The sequence below is a fragment of the Arabidopsis thaliana genome, chromosome 5 (assembly GCF_000001735.4).
Source record: "Arabidopsis thaliana chromosome 5, partial sequence".
Taxonomy (NCBI): Eukaryota; Viridiplantae; Streptophyta; class Magnoliopsida; order Brassicales; family Brassicaceae; genus Arabidopsis; species Arabidopsis thaliana.
The window spans coordinates 10,930,472-10,944,738 of record NC_003076.8 but is presented as its reverse complement, the minus strand read 5'-3'; the positions used below and the strand labels follow the sequence as shown (position 1 = coordinate 10,944,738).

At 36.7% G+C, this 14,267-nt stretch overlaps 3 protein-coding genes, 1 long non-coding RNA gene, 1 other non-coding gene and 3 pseudogenes across 9 annotated transcripts; 6 read left to right on the top strand and 2 right to left on the bottom strand.

Annotated features, from left to right (window-relative positions):
- Positions 1-676: 676 nt before the first annotated feature.
- Positions 677-837, bottom strand: MIR5027. Its single transcript, NR_142794.1, has one exon. It is a non-coding gene; the product is annotated as a microRNA ath-MIR5027 precursor (primary transcript).
- Positions 838-1,360: 523 nt separating this feature from the next.
- On the top strand, positions 1,361-4,704 carry AT5G28920 (uncharacterized protein; the record flags this gene model as incomplete). The annotated part of the gene is made up of 8 exons (NM_122776.2): positions 1,361-1,501; positions 1,602-1,838; positions 1,923-1,943; positions 2,129-2,382; positions 2,485-2,571; positions 2,649-2,780; positions 3,115-3,234; positions 3,847-4,704. 8 exons carry the CDS (start codon positions 1,361-1,363, stop codon positions 4,112-4,114), a joined length of 1,260 nt encoding a protein of 419 aa, NP_198244.2. The 3' UTR covers positions 4,115-4,704.
- AT5G04905 lies at positions 2,929-4,787 on the top strand. The gene has a single exon (NR_142793.1). It is a non-coding gene; the product is annotated as an other RNA (long non-coding RNA).
- On the bottom strand, positions 2,968-4,706 carry AT5G28919 (uncharacterized protein). Its single transcript, NM_001125825.1, has one exon. The coding sequence runs from the start codon at positions 4,153-4,155 to the stop codon at positions 3,589-3,591; it is 567 nt and encodes a 188-aa protein (NP_001119297.1). The 5' UTR covers positions 4,156-4,706; the 3' UTR covers positions 2,968-3,588.
- A 1,734-nt stretch (positions 4,788-6,521) lies between the features above and the next one.
- On the top strand, positions 6,522-7,907 carry AT5G28917 (annotated as a pseudogene). Its single transcript has 4 exons — positions 6,522-6,768; positions 6,859-7,050; positions 7,359-7,748; positions 7,830-7,907.
- A 599-nt stretch (positions 7,908-8,506) lies between these two features.
- Positions 8,507-9,014, top strand: AT5G28916 (annotated as a pseudogene; the record flags this gene model as incomplete). The annotated part of the gene is made up of 1 exon: positions 8,507-9,014.
- Positions 9,015-10,008: 994 nt separating this feature from the next.
- On the top strand, positions 10,009-10,916 carry SADHU4-1 (annotated as a pseudogene; the record flags this gene model as incomplete). Its single annotated transcript has 1 exon — positions 10,009-10,916.
- A 634-nt stretch (positions 10,917-11,550) lies between these two features.
- AT5G28910 (alpha-(1,6)-fucosyltransferase) lies at positions 11,551-14,200 on the top strand. 2 transcript variants are annotated; one of them, NM_122775.5, is made up of 5 exons: positions 11,551-11,781; positions 11,869-12,389; positions 12,477-12,724; positions 12,808-13,052; positions 13,223-14,170. In NM_122775.5, exons 3-5 carry the CDS (start codon positions 12,627-12,629, stop codon positions 14,104-14,106), a joined length of 1,227 nt encoding a protein of 408 aa, NP_198243.2. In that variant the 5' UTR covers positions 11,551-11,781; positions 11,869-12,389; positions 12,477-12,626; the 3' UTR covers positions 14,107-14,170. The 2 variants fall into 2 exon arrangements, with proteins under 2 accessions (NP_198243.2, NP_001031963.1); NM_001036886.3 differs by having other exon boundaries at positions 11,678-11,781; positions 12,803-13,052; positions 13,223-14,200.
- Positions 14,201-14,267: the final 67 nt, after the last annotated feature.

The window sequence follows — 14,267 nt, the reverse complement described above, 5'->3', positions numbered from 1 at the left end:
TGGAAGTTCTTAGGATGGTACTGGGAATAAACTTGACAATGTCGGATATAGTGAGACCTCCAAGAATATACGGCATATACTCTGTGTAACAACATCATGCTCAACGAATTAAGAAGAAAGCCAAAGATTTATCGAAGAAATAATGTGTTTGTTTCCTTCTTCATTCAATTTTGTTTTCTTGATTAATTTAATATTCTAAATTGTTTACAATTTCAATCTAAATTCTACCTCAAATCCGTTTATGTTTCATTTGTTATTTATGTAGTATGTTTTGCTCATACTAGAGCTCACACGTAAGATGTTAAGAGAGGGAATCAAAATTAGGGTTCTTAGATTTTCAATTTGGGGATTTCTCTAATTGGTTTTTATTTCGGGTTGTGAATAAGTCGAATCGGATGCAATTCGGTTTACTATAATTGGTTTTTGGTTTGGTATCAAGTTTATAACCTAAACCAATACTAAACCGTAAAATTTGAATTTATGGAGACTCAAGTCTCGAACTTTCGATTTAGAGGATATAAAACTTTAATTTTCATTTTGTGTGGACTAAGAACGAGGTCTGAAATCTATGTAGTTGTGGTACTATATGAAACTTCGTGGGGACGTTTACCCTATTTCTTCCAATATAACATTCGCATCTTTTCCATCAGACGCATGTAACGGCACATTGATTTTTTCACACATCCAACACATGCATGTAAATCGGTTTGAACCTGGCTTAACCAAGAAAACCACAAAATCGATTTTCTTTTTCTTTTTTTTGTCAGAAAAAAAATATTTTGTAGCTTTTCTTGGTTAAGGCAAGTTCCAACCGGTTTTCTCACATATCTAAATTGATTACTTTAAATTTTTAATCAAAAAAGGCAAAGAGATATTATTAACCAAATCGATAATTGCCTTTACATTCTTCATCTCTTCACCGTGGTTTCACGTTTCTCCCTACAAAGAAAAAAAATAATCTCTTCACGTTTTTAGAACTCAAGAAGACAAACGTAGGTGTGATTTTGTTGCTCTCGTCTAACTTAATTTGAAGTAAGTTCTAGAAACCTAAATCTTATGGTTAAGTTTGAGGTATTTGTATATAGGCTGTTTATATTTGACATGGAATTTGAGATATGAGCTGAAATAGTGGCATAATTTAACATATAATTAGTTTGATTCACATATATCTCCTTGATTATTCTTTGAATTTACAGAATTTAGGTGATGTTCTTGATGCTCACATTTCTTTTCCCTTTGATAAATATTTCAATTGCCTTGGATGTTGTAGACTTTCCACTTAGTAAACATGACAAGAACAACAGTACCAACAACAAGAAAGGGAAGCAAAAGAGAACCAGCAAAACCAAAGAAAACGATTATGGCTACCAGATCCAAAGTAAAAGCAAAGGCGAAAGCACAACCTGAATCACCTCCACAACAAGAACTGCCAAAGAAAGAATGGGGCACAAAGATGGTTAAAGGCGTCAACTATAGAGCTGCGTGTCAAGGAGCTTTAGTCGTATCCACTCTCTATTCCGATGATTTCACTCTTGACGCGTTGGGAATTTGCGATGATGTGGCCTGGCTCTTGGGGATTACGAAAGTTCATTTTGTTGAAGTACGGAGCTTATGAGAAGCTTACTAAGGAGTTTCTTGGAACAGTCAGAGTTGCTTTTGAGGATGTCAAGTCACCGAAAACCGCGATATTATATTTTCGCATTGGTGACACAGAGTACTCTATCACGATTCGAGATCTTTGCAAGCCTTTGGTTTCAGTAATAAGGACAAGATTCGGTTCACACACTGCAAAAGTACTTGCTCTAAATGGACAAAATTTGCATATGATACCTACGAAGGTGGTTCTAAAGCGGTACAAATCAAGCATCATGCTTTGCGTTATGCCCTTCGAATGTTAGCCAACACTATGTTTTTTGGCGCAGATACTATCACAATCAAAGAAGGTGAGTTCTATATCATGATGGCACCATTCATCAACGACCCGTAGAAGGTAAACCTTGGAGCACTTCTCACTTGTGAGTTGGTAGAATATAAGCATTATGCTTACAAAAAAAGGGACACGTGAGCTGTTTTTGGCATTGGTGGAGCTGATCTGTAATATTGGAGGCTTGTGGGATTGATCTGAAAGATTGATCTTGCTTTCCTTGGGCGTAAGCACTACTTGGGAGGATGGGTTGATAACCCTCTACAACTTGCTTACCGCTTCACAGCATCTTATGAAAATGAGCAAATATCTTTGTTATCCAGCCAGCATCTTCCATCGATTAAGTCGAACAGTACACCATTTCCGCCTTCAGAAAGTTCCTTCTATGTAGCTACTAGCAACAGACCGCTAAGCAAATATTACACAAAGAAGCGAAAGTCAATGCAAATTGACACCAAGTAGCTCTCCAGTGAGAACCCTTCTATCTATCCACCATTTCACCAACCTGTAAATGCTCCACTGCGCACCGAGACGGACAAGTGGTTCTACTCTTCTATCAGTAGGCTGGAGAACAACCAAGCACGCCTTGACAGGAAACTAGCATGTCAGGGTTTGATCATCACTAAACTGACGCGCGCCGTGAAGAAGTACGCTCCTCCACATATTTTCTAGCATTCAACCAAGGAAAAAATCCGCGCCAACACCATTCTGACGGGGATTTAAGCGATACGAGTCTCAACCTTGCTTCTAGTCTCAAGTTGCATGACCTTGACACAAATGATATCACTAGTGAACCACTAGCTCCAGCTACGCCAGCAACTCCTAATGACGACGAGTCGGCTTCCTCTGATGACGAGTTTTAGCTAAAGAATCACTATCATGATCATCTCTAATATATTAAAAATTATGGATCGCATAAACGTGATATAACACATATAATTATTGGTTGTTTTAAAAAACAGAGAATTATGGATGATTTATCTTACATATTTTTGGAAACAAATGTTAAGAGGGAAGCGAGAACAAAGAACAAATCTATCTCTTTTTTTTTGTCAAACAAGATCTTCATTCATTCAATCCTCAAAAGAAGGAGGTTCATACACAAAGACATAAGATAATACAATGAAATTAAAGATAGGGGCTTCATGAGTTTTTCAAAGAGATGTGTACTTTTAAAAAAAGCTTACAAGGATTGAAAGATTCGACCATGAAGTCGGGCTTGGCGAAATCCTTGCAAACAATGCATCCGAGCTTTTGATCATGTGCTCCACGGAGGAGGATGTTGGGTTGGTGAGGTTGAAAAGGAAACGGTAACCAACTCTAAAAGACATGGTCATAATGCCGTACTTTTCCAAACAAACAGAAGGTTGCAAATTATCCAAGCAAAAGATTAATACATGACTGACCTTGATAATTGGTGTATGGGTAGATAGAGAGTTGTAGAGGCTTCGGTAACACCTACTCCGTAGAAATAGGGTCATAATGCCGGTACTCTTAACTCTAAAAAGCAAATGACTATGGTTGGGTAAACTAGTCTCGGAAAGGGTCCAAAGGAAACCAAGCAAATGACTATGGTTGGGTAAATTAGCGTGGCGTCCATAACCAGCCATATCAGAGACAAAGGGTGCTAAAGGGAGGGAACCTGACAGGATATTAGCGATACTTCACACGGGCAACAACAATCTAGGACACTTCCAAAGAGAAACTACTTCCAAACTACTTGAGATCAGACTCGGACAATCACGCAAACGGACCACACGATAAGAACTAGCAACCAGGTTTTGTGAAAGATAGCAACTAATCCAAACTAAATCCATCATCACCATTACAGGAAGGCGTCCATAACAATCCCTAAACGATGACAGTTTCAGAAAATTTGGGCTGTTCAGAATAGAATTAAAACAAGACCAGGGCCTTAGAAGACGTGGGCATAAGTCAGCAGAAGTCTTTGTGGGCTTCAAAGCTTTGGGTAAAGGACAGGAGGGAGGGCAAAGGAGGCTTGGGCTTGGCCCAAACCGAAGACCCATTAGGTTTAGCCAGGTTCTTCTCTTCCTCACCAAAAGCGGCGGTGGCACAACTGAATGCAACATTCTGGTGACCGAATTGAGGGCTTCTAAGACTAAAACGACCACATCGAGAGGTGCGAGTGATGAATCTCGGTCTGCAGAAGAAGATTCTTTTGTGATTTGAAGCCTCCACAGTTTCCACGTCGAGGCCGAGCTCTCATCCATTGAGGACCAAAGAGTTGCTGATCTTGACTTTAAGGAAAGCCGAGGAGAGGGATCCACGAGAATCGCGAACAAGGTAAGAGAAGAGCTAATACCAGATGGGAGTAGTTTCGAAGGTTGTGCGGTAATGAAGCTTTATGGATCTAATAGGAGGGAAAAGAGACGAAACAACACGAAACAAAAAACAGAGAAACCGATGAGAGAGCTTATGGGAGGAAACCGGTGAGAAGAAGCTAGCTCCTGGCACCGACGAGCTAACGCTCTACCGGTGCCAGAAAAAATTGATGAAAAGGCTGTCTCAAAAATCACGTCTGGGAGAGAAGCTCTTGAATCTTCCTATCTATTTAGAAATAGGAAGTAATGCTTAATTAAGATGTAGAAGCCGAGTATTTCCTTACATCTATAGGAGATCTATTCAACATGGACTCAGTTAGTTTTTTTTCTTTTTTGGGTATTAATTATATTGTTGTTATTTTGTGAGCTAATTTTTCTTCTTTCTTTCTTTTTTGTGTGTGAATATCTTTTAGTCGTCTGCGTTTTTTTCTCTAATTTAAATTGTAAAATCTCTTAAAAATATAATTAGATTTCGTGAAAATACTAAACAATTTCACATCCGGCTAGTTATTTTATCCTCAGCGGGAATTAATTTCTTTTGTATAAATTAACTACAACAAATTATTGGATTTAGGGTCTCTAGGGAAAACTGGTAGAGAGCAATTTTAGAGAATCAGGATTGATTATCTCAAGGTCACTTAAACTGGTTTTCAAATTTAAAGTTTGTTTTATGAATCTGTTAATATTACGTATTCTGCAAATCGGTTTTCAATTTTGTAGTACTAACGTTTTTTTTTCTAGTCTAGGATCAATCATGGATCCATGGATTCAGAGGCACCTTGATGAATCACCATCTTTGGAAGATCACAACGCCTCCTCCACTTGCTCCAGAATGTAAAAGCTTCAAATGGAAAGTATAAGTCATAGGTAATAATTATTTTCATTAAAATTGTTGTAGTAGCTTGAACATGATTGTTGATATGGTTCAAATTTCCCTAGAACTACTCTCTCAAATAAGAGATCAATTGCAGTATTTAAGGATCGATTTCCACAAAGTTCTTTTGTCAAACAATGAATTGAATGTCGAGATTAAGCTAGCAGGTGATGATTGAAATTTTAAGAAAACAAAGTAAGAAAACAGCAGGTTGATTGTGTTGTAAACGATTAAATAAACTATTGGTTAGTAGATCTAATGAAAGCTAGGTTGTTATCAAACCATTCTTAAACTCAAACTCTAATTATGGAATGACCGGTGGCGTTCCGCGAAACTTCATATATCTATAGCTAAGAATAACCGGAGAAGCCGAGAAATTATTAACCTAAATATGCATTCTTAACGAGTTCGATTGTTCACCTTGGTAGATAGGCCGATTCTTATTACACACCTACAAACCAGGCTCATCAAATAATATATCCAACTACAGATACCTATGGCGGGCATATCTATTGTCTGGATTCAAGATCTAGTTAGCTATTCTAGATCTAGCATTAAACACAGTTAAAGATGAATAATTTTACAGATAACCTAGCAAAGGGGGCAATCTACTAAACCATATGAATCCCTAATGAGAAACCCTATTCCTAACAAGCAGACTACTCAGACATATTGATTGAAGCAAACAACATCTTTGAGTATGAAAGCATAAACACAGTAAATAGAGAAGGGAAAAGAAGGGATCTCTTCAATGTATTAAGAACTGTATGAATCTCTGGAAAACAAGGGATGAATAGCTTATATCTCTCAGTAACAGGGTTTGCAAAAAGGTTGATAAAAACTTGATCGATGAAACTTAGGTCTAAAACAAAGTATATGAAACCCTAAAAACGTCCAGGGACTAATAATGCAAATAGAGAAGTCTTCTGGGGTAAATTTCCTCTTATGTAAACTTGAAAGCGTCTTGGACTTTTGTTGGCCCAAAACTGGTGTCGATCGACACCAAGAGTGTGTCGATCGACACTCCTCTTGATTCCTGAGTCCAAAATCGTCCTTAGCTTCCTTTTCCTTAGCTTTTGCTCCAAAATGTTTTCTTATCTCCATTGCTGTCCCACTGCATAGAATACCTGAAAAGACACTAAAAAGACTCGAGAAACAACATAAAGACTCAAAATTCTAACCCTAAATCATATATAAAATCAGTGAAAATAGGGATATATCACTTATCGTTTTACATACTTGAAATCTAAACATTTGATGGTAGTGTTTATTTATAGGCATAGCTCTTCTTTTGTTTTTAGTCCTCAAAGTAATCCTATATATTAATTTAATTTACTATTATACTAATCGAATTCCTTCTGGTGTTTGTGTTTATCAACAAGATAATGATGGACGCATAGAAGGCAAAATGGTGACATGTAAAGATGTCTGGAATTTCTAAACGACAAAGTGATTGTGCATTTCAACGAAGATAGCGGTCATCCAATTGGAGATTCTTGTGGTTTACTTGGATCATGGATAGGTCAATTAAGTCATGATCTGAATTTGCTACCCATCAACTACAGCAATTGGAGGCTGGTTAATCCTCACACTAAAAAAAGGCATGGGATGTGATTGAGGTAACTTTTACCATCTATTTGTTTCTAAAGATATTTATAAATCGAGGGATGTTCTAAGACAGTATTCTGGTTTGATGATAGCTGTATGTGATTTCATTTAAGCCTAAATTCTTGTTTGATGATCCGGCACTGAGAAAAGGATATGTGATGGGCGCTCTAGGTAGCAGATGCAAGGATGTAAAACTACGTCTTTGGAAAGCATACAAACGAAGTAATCTAAGTGAAACGTTGGAGAATCGACCCACTGGTGTTCCTGAAGATCAATGGGATCATTTTGCTCACATGAGGTTTGTTGAAAAGTGGAAGGTGTAGATTATTCATTGAATATTTATGTATAATTCTATCTCTTCATATCAAATGAACGTAAGTTCTTTTAAATGTGAGCTCTTTCAAAATATGCAAGAGCAGAATAGAAGAAACCAATATATATATATATATATATATATATATATATATATATATATATATTATGCCTCACGTGTGTTGAAGAAAGAGCTTTTCAAGGAAAAGAGATGAGATTGTAAGTAACTTAGTTGTATAATAAAACTTGTTTACAATATTGATATTAACGTATACTAGTGATGCATGTATCTCTTATGAAGAAAATCAAGACTGGAAAAAACCATGTCGAGCGGAGTTTTTCATTGAGACTCGCATGAAACCGATGGAAATTTTGTATGTGAAGAGGCTAAAACATGCGCTGTTAGTTTTGATAAGTCAAAATCCCCACAGCACAAACAATGTTGCAGATAGCTTGGATGATGAATTTTCGCAAGTGTTTGGTCCAGAGCGTCTTAGACGAGTTTGTTGTGTTGGTCGGGGATCCACACCTTCACAGTTAGTGAAACGCTTAACTACATCTAGAGCAGAGATAGAAAATTCTGAATTGGTCGTTGGGCTGAATACACAAGTGAAGCAATTATCAGATCAAGTTAGAGGACTGACTATCTTTGTCCAACAAATAATTGGTACTTCAACTGCTGATCATGTATTAATATAAAGATAGTTTCTAAGTTAAATTGCATCATTATACTTTGATATATAAAACAAATACATTAATATATATTTAGGCAAGAGCATGGGCTACAAGTTTTGCTATAGCTTTTGCGAACATACCTAATCCAATTTTTGCAAACACCCTAAATCCTTCTAATGCTAATCAGGTATATGATTTTTATATACTAATTTCGTAAAAAACCTTTTTAATGAGATTGAGTTCGATACTACGCCATTTTCTCGCTTTCTGTAGCAAATTCTAAGTTTCATACACTAATATGTTTTTTTTCTCGAGCAATAAGTGATGATGCTAATGTTAATTCAAACGGTGGAAACACTTCTAATGATCATGATCAACATTAGTATAGCAATATTTCTTATCAACTTTCGTTTATTTTTGTTTTATGGATTTGCATTATGGATAAATTATGTAATCTATTTTCTAATTTATGTATTAGATAAAGTTTATTTTTAATTACGTTTTTGTTTCTAAAAAAGGCAACCAAATAGGCTTTTTTAATAGAAATAGATATAATTTCACATATGTGAATAAAAATAATATTTTCATCAGTTTTTAACCGAAACAGGTATTATTTTACATCGCCAACTTAAATAATATAATTTGTAAAATCAATTAGCAAAATTGACACTTATTGATTTAGCTTAATCTCGATTATTTAACTTTTTGTGTGAAAAAGAGCTTTGTGAATTTGATCCCTAAGTACTACAACTGACCTCTTATTTGAGAAAGCGGTCGAGGGTAATTTGATCCATATCATTTTTCTTCTGTCTTAGAAGGATAGTCGGATGCATTGGATCAACAACGAGGAAGATCATTCTTCTACAAGTGGTTGGGTGTTCTTACTTAAAGGAGGTGCCATTTCATGGGCATCAAAGAAACAAACTTGTATTACAAATTCGAATATGGAATCGGAATTTGTATCATTAGCAGCTGCGGGGAGAGAGGCAGAATGGTTAAGAAACTTAGTCTCCGAGATTCTTGTGGCTGAAATCGGTTTCACTCATTTCTATCCACTGTGATAGTCAAGCTACTTTGGCTAAGGCTTATAGCCAGTGTATAACGGTAAGTCGCGATACCTAGGCGTTAGACATAGCGCAATACGTGAGTTAATCATCCATTGGGTGATTACTATAGAATTTGTTCGGAGCCTACAAAATCTAGCGGATCACTTAAAAAAAAGGATTAGCTAGAGACATGGTGATCAAGTAGGCTAAAGGAGTGGGATTAAAGTCCATTTAGACTTTTTAATTGTGGAATACCCAATTCCCCTCTAATACAACGTTAGAGGCTAAGTTCAATTCGGAAAGCCCATACTTAGAGATTGAAGCACTGGTTTATATCATCCCAAAGTAAGTGCTTCGATCTCCAAGAAAATGTTAGGTTAAACTTTTCTTCTTAATAGATCTTTTGAAAAATTACATTTTGCAGGTGCAAAAGATTAAAAGATCTACCTATATGAGTTTGAAGTGTAGCGGCTTCAAAAAGCTCGGACTTATCTTTGTATACACTCAAAAAAGGATAAGGACACATAACTTATAATAGTGTCAAGGCTAAACGCTTAGACTAGTGGGTGAATTCGTGTGTGTTTTATCTTCATGTGTTCAAATGAGTCGAAGGATTCAATCCGTAAGATGCACATCGTCAATTAAGTTTGGATGTGTAATATTACTAATATGTAAATTCTATATATTTATATTTATGCATGAGTTTGGTTTATGTGTTTATGTGTTGGATATTTAAGTGTAAACTACTTAAATCAACGGTTATTTATTTAACCATTGCAATTGTTCATTTTATGGTTATATTATAAATGTACGGTTTCAAACATACGTTATAACTTTCCGACCATATATAACTCTGTTTTCTTGTGTTAAAAACAAAGTAAACAAGAGAGAACAAGAGAGATTCAGGAAACTAAAGATTGAGAGAATCTTTAGTGAAACACACAAAACTTTTATTTATTTCTCTTGTATCTAGCCTAGAACAATATAAAGTACTTTGATTGTCATATCTTAGGAGATATTTCGTGTAACCCAAAGTTTGAGAAGGATAATACTCTTAAAGAAAAATGCTTCCAAACACGTTTTAATCATTGATTATCAAAGTTCACGTTCATTACATCCCCGAGATACAATGTCGATCTACAATAAATGTCACAAAGATATCAAAAATAAAACAATAATATACCGTTGGCATGATTTAAATTGTTGGTATATTTTTTCACTTGGACAATCGTTCCTCTACTGTTCATTTCTCTCTCTCTTTCTGAAGCTTTTTTCAATTTCTTAGATCTACTTTGTTTTTCACCTTCGTTCTTCATGGTAGGTCCTAGATTTGCAAGATGATGCAGGAGTGAGGCAAGCTTACTTCTCCGACATTGGAGTGGTGTGGTTTTTCCGTTTAGCGTGGCAGCGGTGGCCCTTTCTTGGCGGACGAGAGGCTTCTCTTCCAAGTCTTCCTGGTTATGGATGTCAGTGAAGATCGGTGGAGTCTTTCTTGGCTCAACCGATCGGATAGAAGCTGTAGTTGTGGCGGAAGACGCTGCGGATAGGTGGGTTTCCGGTGCGTGTTTGATGTTTAACGGCAGATCCAGTTTTGGATCTGAGATGGCTTATGCGGGATTTGGTTGTGGAGGGGTTGTCTGAGCCTTCACCCTTCCCTAACCGCCGTGTTTTTGTCTCCATCGGACGAGATTGAAGATTGCTTTGCTTCTGGAAGATTTTCAGAGCTACGGTTTTGGAGGTCAGAGGCTTGGAAATGAGTGGTCATTTTGCTAGGTTGGGGGATCGACCAAATTGGGTGGCCGAGAGTCGGAAACTGGATTTATTCCGTAAAGCTTGGTGCAGGTCCGGTCATTGATAAGAGATTTGCGTCAGGATTCATATGCTCCGGTCCTTGTTGTCGCTCTGGTGGCTGTGTTGCAAAGTAGTGGGCTTTGTATACGACAGTATTATTAGATCTGTTCGCTGCCTCCGTTTCACTGCCCAAATCCAACTATGCCTTCTCTTTTTCCGGTAACCGGAATTTTTTCTGTTTTGTAACTGTTGAATATTGTCGAACCGCTTCACGTTACTTATGTAAACAATTTCCCACATTTTTGGTTAGTCTTAGCTCTAAATAATATCTGATATAAAATAGAAAAAAAAAAAAAAGAATATTGTATTTGCTAGGCCTATGTCCAATTGGAAGTGTGCTTTATATATTTTTTTTAAAAATGATTTAAATTGTTTTTTTTTTTTCGAGGAAAGGCTTCCATTCAATTTGTTGATACGCAAAGGAAGAAAAAGAAGAGAAATTCTCATTATTATCCCGTGTTTTATACTAAACTTTTAAATCAAGTCATTTCTACTTTTTCATGGAACCATACGAATCGTAGTTAATTGCTTCACCAAACATCAAAATAAATAACTGAAAACTAAAAAAACAAAAAGAGTGACAATATTACGTCTTGCCACAACACAACAAAACACAACCTCGCTCACATCAAAACTCTCTTGTCACTTCTATGTCCTAAGAAACTGAGCTTCAAAGTTAGTTTCTCAATGCATTTTCTCTTTTCTTTCCCTTTCCATGATTTTCAACAAAATTATAAGTAAACAAATGTCCACAGATATTTCTTTGTGGGTGGATTCTTTGCTTGTATGTAGTGGATTTGTGTTATGATTCTCTGCCTCATTTTCAGACCAGCTGGTTAAAAGGCTTTTTGTTCTTTCTCTCTTTATAATCCAAGTGTCATTTTTTCATCGAAATTCATAATTCCCTTTGTTTTTAATGGAAAATAGATTTTAAATACAGTTCAAAAATGTTTTTAAAATAATTGAGGTCTAGATACGCTCAACGGTTATGCTCTTCTCTCCTTTAATATCTCCATAATTGTATAACAATCCGTTTCATAGGTTTCTCCTCTCTCTTCTTCTTTTCTCCTTGTTAAATAATATTCAAATTTTTTTCCTTATTCAGCTAGAAAGACTGATAATTGTACTAAGGTTCATCAGATTTTGAAGGTGTTTTTTTTTTTCCTTTATGGCATTATGGTTTGATCTATTTTAATGAGAATTTTTATTTACCTTTTGTTATTTTCTCTGTTGCAGGAAATGAAGAAAATGGACCACTGATGAAAGTAGGAAACAAACTTAATTTGATAGAACCATCTTGATCTTTCTTTTTTTCCACAAAAGATATATTTTTGTCTTAGAAAAGAAACAAAAAGTTGGAGAAATATCATGTGATTTCTGGTTGATAGTTGGTAAAAGTGTGGCTACAAAAGAAAGCATTTTCCGAGAAAATCTTTTGTTTTCTTAAGAAAAAATTTCAGTTACAAAATAGAAGGAGAAGAAATTGGGTTTGGTTATTTAGTGACCAATATAGAGAAAAACTAGAGTTAGTATGAGCATGAAGTCATTAGAAAGAGTGGTTTCAGAGAGAGCATTAAAACTTGGAAATTCATTTCCATGTCAAATATGTGTAGTTGGGTTTCTATGTGGAATCTGTCTCACTTCACTCTTCTTAGCTGCTCTCACTTCTCTTGGCACCTTCGAATTCGCCGCCTTCTCCTTCACCTCCTCTTCCTCTGTTTTTCCTCCTTGCAATTCCTCCACCTCTCACATCATCAGTGAGTCTCAAAGATTTTGATTTTTGGTAACTTCTTATGTATGTTTTTTTTTTTGGTTTTTGGTAATGAAAATTTGTTGATATGTAGATATGGTTGCAAGTATAGACCGGAAACTGAAATGGAAGAACAAAGTTGAGATAGAAGAAGAAGATGAAGTGAAACTTTTGGTCTCTGCTTGGGATAATTTATTACTAAATGAAGAAGACTTCTTGAAGAAGGTAGGTATTAACAAATCCGATGTACCAAATGGTCCACATTTGGAGAATTGTGAGGAGAAGGCTCGAGTTAGGGAGCGTTTGGATACACGTTTGGCGAACTGGACACTTCCTCCTTGGGTATGCTTCTTCTTTTTCTTGTTCTTTGTCATCAAGCAATTAGTATGGTGAATGAACAATCAAAAGCTTGTGTTTTAGATCAGTGGAGGAGATGAAGAGAATTATCCGTTAACGAGGAGAGTGCAAAGAGATATATGGATTCATCAGCATCCTTTGGATTGCGGAAACAAGAGTCTCAAGTTCCTTGTAGCTGATTGGGAAACACTTCCTGGTTTTGGAATAGGAGCTCAGATAGCTGGAATGACTGGTCTACTCGCGATAGCTATAAATGAAAACCGAGTGCTTGTTGCAAATTACTACAACCGAGCAGATCATGATGGTTGCAAAGGTACATAAAGGCTTTAATCCTTTGAGTCTTCACTCTAACATATAGCAGCAACTATCACAAATTACATCTTCTTGGTTAATCTTCTTATCAAGATGTTTTAGACGCTGAAAAGTGTATATAAGAACCAAACTTTGGATTTGATTTGGTGTTTCTCTTTTGTTTTGATGCAGGTTCTTTTCGTGGAAACTGGTCTTGCTATTTTCTACAGGAAACGTCAGAAGAGTGTCGAAAACGAGCCTTTGCGATTGTGAAGAAGAGAGAAGCGTGGGAGAGTGGGATTGTTACAGGGAAACAAAATTATAGCACAAAGGAGATTTGGGCTGGGGCTATACCAAAGCAATGGGGTAAGCCTTGGAGTTATATGAAGCCAACTACAGAAATCAACGGAAGTTTAATCTCCAATCATCGGAAAATGGATCGGAGATGGTGGAGAGCACAAGCAGTGAGATACTTGATGAGATATCAAACAGAATACACTTGCGGTTTGATGAACATTGCTCGAAATTCCGCGTTTGGAAAAGAAGCTGCCAAGATTGTTCTTTCAGCTGGAGATTGGAGAAAGAAGAATAAGAAGATGAGGACAGAGATTGAGGAACAGGTGTGGTCGGATCACAAGCCGTGGCTTCCAAGGCCAATGCTGAGTGTTCACGTACGGATGGGAGACAAAGCATGCGAGATGAGAGTCGCAGCTTTAGAAGAGTACATGCATTTAGCTGATCGGATCAGAGATCGGTTTCCAGAGCTCAACAGGATCTGGCTCTCTACAGAGATGAAGGAAGTGGTGGACAGAAGTAAAGATTATGCTCACTGGAGATTCTATTACACGGAAGTGGCAAGACAAGTCGGTAATAAGTCGATGGCTGAGTATGAAGCGAGCCTCGGGAGAGAGATGAGCACAAACTATCCTCTGGTTAACTTCTTAATGGCGTCAGAAGCTGATTTCTTCGTCGGAGCATTGGGTTCCACTTGGTGTTTCCTCATCGATGGTATGAGGAATACGGGTGGGAAAGTCATGTCTGGTTATCTCAGTGTCAATAAAGATCGGTTCTGGTAACTTTGCGAGTTCCACACTATGTACATAATAAGACTCCTCTCCTTTTTTCTTCATCTGTTGCACAAAGAGTTTTCAGTATAATAAAGGGAGGTTTGGTTGACAAACAGTTCAGAGCAACCGCAAACCAACTAAACCGATTCCGATGTGAAGATTTGAAGATC